Consider the following 5,764-nt stretch of genomic DNA (forward strand, 5'->3'; position numbering starts at 1 on the left):
TAATATATTAAAATGGTGAAACATATATACAAATGTTTGTTATACTGTTGGTTATCACAGCTGTGTCCAGAGCTTTAAATAATTGTCTCTTTTTCATCAAAGTCCATGCAGGCTAGTTCAGTTATTTTAGAACACAATTTGACGAGACGAATTATTCTTCATGCTCTGTTATTACAATACAGTCTGTGATAATTTCACTGTAAAATCACCACTATAACTTTTGGATACCTGATGATGACAAAACCTTGTCAAAACGTTGTACATTTACTGTTATGTTAAACTTATATTAAAGTTTTTCTTCATTACCCATTCAAGCCTCTCCAACCATTATTAGTCTCAAAGTGGGTTCCTCGTCATTGAATTTGATCTTCTACCATACTTTACTGTAAACATTTTACATTGACAATGATTTATTTTCTAAACAATTCGAACTTAGATTCACCTGTAAAGAGCATATGTCTCCAGCTTTACTCATTTCACTGTTTGTCATACTATGCACAGTTTGTTTGTGTCTTCTCAGCAGCAGTTTTCAATTAGCTACAAATCCACTGAGACCAATTTGTGCTAAATGTTTATCTTACTGTCATTGAGGTAATATTAAAAAATGCATGCTATTTACAACAAGATCTTTACTCAACCAGTGTTTATCTTGTAAGGAATATAAATTGAAATACTTAACATCACTTTCGGAGAATTTCATTGTTCTGTCTCAACTTCTATTGTTAACAGTCTCAGTTGCACATACCCTTTCCAGTCTTTCATACAGCTCTTATTGAAACATAGTCTTGCTGCAATTGTTTTCATGGAGTATCAATGACCAGACAAAATTTTTACATACATGTCTTGGAAGCCATAACTAGGTAACACTACTATTACTAGGAATAGTATGACTACCTGTACCTTTATTAGCATTATACTGGTGCGGCACTTTCTGACTGATTGTATGACAACCAGTCACAAAGTAAACTATCAATGTGTAACTGAACTCCATTGTAGTCCATTTTTGCACAACAAAAGGTGGCATTCCTGTATTATTTGTCATTTATAAACATTTTTTTTGCCATTTCTATAATTATTTTGAATACTAGTTGTCATACCCTTGCATACAACTAAATAAAAGAATAACTGTGTGCTAATGATTCACTGTAACCTTATAAACCTGTTTAATTACTTATTTTCATCTCTGTAATTAACTTTAAATAATGTTTTAATATAAACAGGGTATAATTGGCACGTTTTATATAATTCTGTATTTTTAAAATGTTCAAGTGCTAGAAAGTTATTACTGTATTAAATAGCTTTAAAATGTCAAACAACAAATCATGGAAGGATATTTAAAGCATTTTATTACTTCTTCTTACATTTCAAGAATTGTTTTGTGTATAAATCTTTATGATTTGAGTTGCTTTTAGAAAGGTCTGATGAAGTTGTATTTCTAAAAAGAAGGAAGTATTATTAAGTTTACTCTTGTTTAGAAAAAAAAATCAAAAAGAATTGATTTTTTCAGTATGAAGATGAGAATGAAGAGAAGCCACAGAAGAAGGATGATTCAGAATTTTTAAAGGTTCATGCCAAAGTTCGTTCACAGATGATTTCATAGGAAGTTACTGGTCACTCATGTAAATAAGGAAGCAACCTGACAGTCATTAGTAATAATATTTTTCAACTGGAATTGTATAGACCCAGAATCCAGTAAAGAATAGGATGGATTAATGAAAGTTGATATAATATGTTAGTTTATTTACGTACAGTGGATATTTTGAAGGCACTCTCAATACAAAATACAGCTTGGGATGAAGAATGCTACTATTTATCTTCACACTAATGTGTTAACCAAAACAGGCTTTAGAGCTGCTTAAGTATCACAGAAAGCCTGTGGTGTATTAAGGCAATCAAATAACATATGTGAACATTTATAAACCATCTAGTGTTCTGGATTATGTATAAAATGTTTTATTTTTATGTGAGGAAGAATACACAAACTTGTTATTTATAAAAACTAGTGACATCTTTTTTTTTTCGTTGTTTTTTTAAGGAATTTTGTGAAGAAAGGTTTTGAAGTGTTAAATAATGTTGATACATACATAATTATCACCTTCAATAATCTAATAAAAATTTAGCACAACTGTGTAAATTGGCCATGCTCATTTTATCCAATTGCAAGTTTCTTTCTGACTGTTTCTTGACCATTCAGTCTATTGAAGTCAGCTTATAAAGCATTGCTTATAATTTTCTGATTTATATTGTATAAAACAACCAGGATAATACACTATTTTGTTTTGTTTGTATCAGTGTAATGTTGGCATCTTTACAGTATAAGGATCATATTTATGTATTTGTTTAGTTTTCACTGCATTAGTTATTCAAATTATGCTTTGATGGCATTTTATCATACAGTGCATCTTGACTAACCTACAAGTCATAGGACATAACCACTTCACAACCTAGTCTTAATGCAACATGATAGATACACGACATTCAACCTCAGCATTATTATTTTATCTTGTGAATTTGGAGGATTAATTGTACCTAAATGGACATATATAAACTCACAAAATAAAGGTTTGATGTCCTTTAAACTTTACAACTTAAATAAAATATTTACAAAAATGCAAAAGAAAAAAAGATACTTTATTGGTCCATTTGTCTGTGTGATAAATAATTTGGAGACTCTCCATATTTTCTTTAGAGATTAAGGTAAAAATTATATTTAATATATTTTGCACAGAAAAATTTATGTTCATTGTTACTCTTAGCCTCTGAGAGAATAAAATAATAAATCAGTTGTATAAAAAAAAGTTCAACATTAAACCTAGCTCAGGAACTCAATAATTAAAACATGTTTATTGCCTAATAATTTAAGTATTAGCACCTATAACTTTTTCTTATTCTCTGCTGCATCTAACAATAAGTATTTAGAACTTCAGTCATGCCCGAACTCTTCAATGTTGGGTAATGACCTCTAGCCTTACCAGAACTACATTTTATATCTGTTCATAGAATCCATTCTTTTTTATATTTTAAAATAGGCATACTATGCAAACTACACCATAAAGGTATTTAATAGTTTAAAATTGATTTAATATTACTTGTAATATTATGAATATAAATGGTATAAGAGTGTTGTTGCACTTAACTCATGTTCTAAGCAAGTAGTTAGGAAATATTTTATTATAACTTAAAGCAACAGAGTATTATATGATTAATCCATCAAAATTATCTATTTTCCAGTATTGTTGTGCTATTATGACATTTATTATAAAATATTTTGTTGATCTACTCTTGCACTGTATTAATAACTATGTTTGTCAAAATGTGTTATTTTGTATTTGTAAACATTAAATGTAATCACCCTTCCACAACCCAGGAAATGCTGTTGTATTGTGTTTTATGGTATTAACCAGTCCTAAATGTGATAAAAAAAACAATTTATGGAGAAAGAACTGTACATATAGTACTTTACCTTGTAAACATTGGCATATTAGTTAAAATAAAAATGATTATCTCCAAGATGTGTTTTTAGTACACCATATTTTAAAATTTAAATAATTTTCTCTCTCTCTTTATATATATAACGTAAAGTGCATTAAAATAAGACAGCAACTCACACGAAATTTGAGAAACATATGCAAATTAGTGTCTTTTCTCTTATTTTCAAAACCATGCTAACACAACATAACTTATCGTAAACAACAAAGAACCATTTGGTCCTTCAAGAATGTCCTGAAAAAAAAAAAAGTTAAAATGTAAACCTATCTTTTATTAATCAGGAAATTGTCTGTTCCCCTTTTAAACTCATGTAAGATTCCAACCTCCATTACACTGTCAGAAATAACTCATTCCATAAGCAGATCACCGTGTTACAAAAATATATCTTAAGTGGAGCTTAGCCTGTATTTTATAAATTTTAAAACTTGTGTCCTCTCATCCTATTAGCTTCAGAATAAAGCCTCACAAAGAAACTATAGGCCTTTACCCTATTTATAGTCATGTAAATGTCAGTAAGATCACCTCTTACACTTCATAACTAAAAAGACCAAAAGAGATCTTACTAATATCTCATGTAATAATTCTCTCGTCATTGGAACCATCCTAGTAGCCCTTCAATGAACCCTTTTAAATACTTTCATATCTTTTCTAGAAAACCAAAATGATATAGTCATTAATTATTTTACTATATTGCTTAATTTAATTGCCACTTCCATTAAAGTGGAAGTTGACCAATACAAGATTGTAATGTTACTAATAGTAATATCTGAGTAAGGCCTTTTAACAGTGCTAGAATAAGACAAGTAACTTATTTTGAAAAATCTAACTGAAAATAGTTGAATAGGCTCATGTTTACATATTGAATTTCAAAAGGAAGAAATAAAAATATTTGTTATTCTTAATTTTGGTTTTATTTACTCTTGAAACAAAATACTTTTTGGGATCTTAGGAGGTACATTTAGTAGATATGCTTGAGGTAGTAAACTCAATTGTAATTGTAATTTCACATGTTTAAGAATTATTTTAATTTAATTAGTAAAAAAAGCAATATATCATTATTCAACTAAGTACCCATACTGAGAGACAGTTGAACTTTGATCAGTTCCACAGACAAGGGTTAAAGTATAAATATTTATTAGATTAAGAAAATGTCAGTTTCAAAGTTCTATTGGCTATATGTATAGGTAGTTATTGCTTTTTTTTCTGTTATACCCTGTTTCTTCATATTTTTTTTTTCTTTTTTGGCAAAGATTAGAGATCGTACTAAAGATTTAGTTAAGAAGTATACATATTATTTAATTAATGATGTTTTATTGCTGATGGCCTTTGGCTTCATTAAAAAAGATAAGTCGCATTCCAGAAACATCAAGGATACAATAGGAATTATTCAGATTCACCGAAATTGTTTTTCAGTTTTATTACTTTAATAAAATACCTTTAAAATTTACACAGTTATATATATTATCAACACTCCCAAAACATATCTCTTCAGTAATGTTGGTTTTTATGTGGAATACCAATATTAACTTTGAAAAAAAAAATTATAGTGTGAAAAATATCTACCGACATATTTCTGAATTTAAAGTTACAATCCTTCCCGGTAGTTATGTGTGTGTGTATAAAACGAGACCTTTAGGTAAGTATAACCAATATTAGAAATTTTGATTACTGCATTGGCATACTTTTAATGATTTGTAGGTTTGAGAGAGACAAAGCTGTGTAACTCTAATACAACTAAGTTATAGATTGAAATATTTTACTTATTTGCTTATATTATTATTAGATAATTCTCATACCAAGACCAGCTAAGAGCTGTAATTCTAAACAATTACTTGTTGACTGACTGTCCCCTCTCTTGTCAGTAGTTCAAATTTAGGATTAGCTGTATCTGAACTGGAAATAGGTGGAATTTGGAAGGATTTCTGAACTGACAATTTAGCCAGTTTGTCGTTCACATTGAACTTTTCCCATAATTTAAGTAGTTTTTCATATGTTTATATGGCATAATATTAATGATCCTTAACTCTGTTGACTTGAAAGTGTTGTTTGTAAGTGTGCATTCAGCTGTTAATGAGGTTATAATTATGGGTGATTTTAATTTCAGGCATATAGATTGGGAAATGCTGGAGTCAAATCATGAGGGAGGAAGGTTTTTGGAAATTGTTAAGATGTTTTTCTTCACTAATTGGTCAAGGAACCTACTAGAAACAATGCTATTTTAAATTTATTGTTAACTTCTAATATAGAAATTGTTGAGAGTGTAAACATCTAGATG

The 5,764-nt window shown here is 29.0% G+C and overlaps 1 protein-coding gene across 4 annotated transcripts in view; it reads left to right on the plus strand.

Moving 5' to 3' along the window:
• Positions 1-3,510, plus strand: part of LOC106463905 (protein FAM107B-like) — an 82,212-nt gene extending 78,702 nt beyond the window's left edge. For all 4 annotated transcript variants that reach the window (XM_022391539.1, XM_022391540.1, XM_022391537.1 and 1 more), the window contains one exon: positions 1,508-3,510. In XM_022391539.1, coding sequence (XP_022247247.1) covers positions 1,508-1,600 — 93 coding nt within the window. In that variant the 3' untranslated portion in view covers positions 1,601-3,510. The remainder of the gene's footprint in view (positions 1-1,507) is intronic.
• Positions 3,511-5,764: the final 2,254 nt, after the last annotated feature.

The sequence above is a fragment of the Limulus polyphemus genome, unplaced genomic scaffold, assembly GCF_000517525.1.
Source record: "Limulus polyphemus unplaced genomic scaffold, Limulus_polyphemus-2.1.2 Scaffold1512, whole genome shotgun sequence".
In the NCBI taxonomy this organism is placed as follows: domain Eukaryota; kingdom Metazoa; phylum Arthropoda; class Merostomata; order Xiphosura; family Limulidae; genus Limulus; species Limulus polyphemus.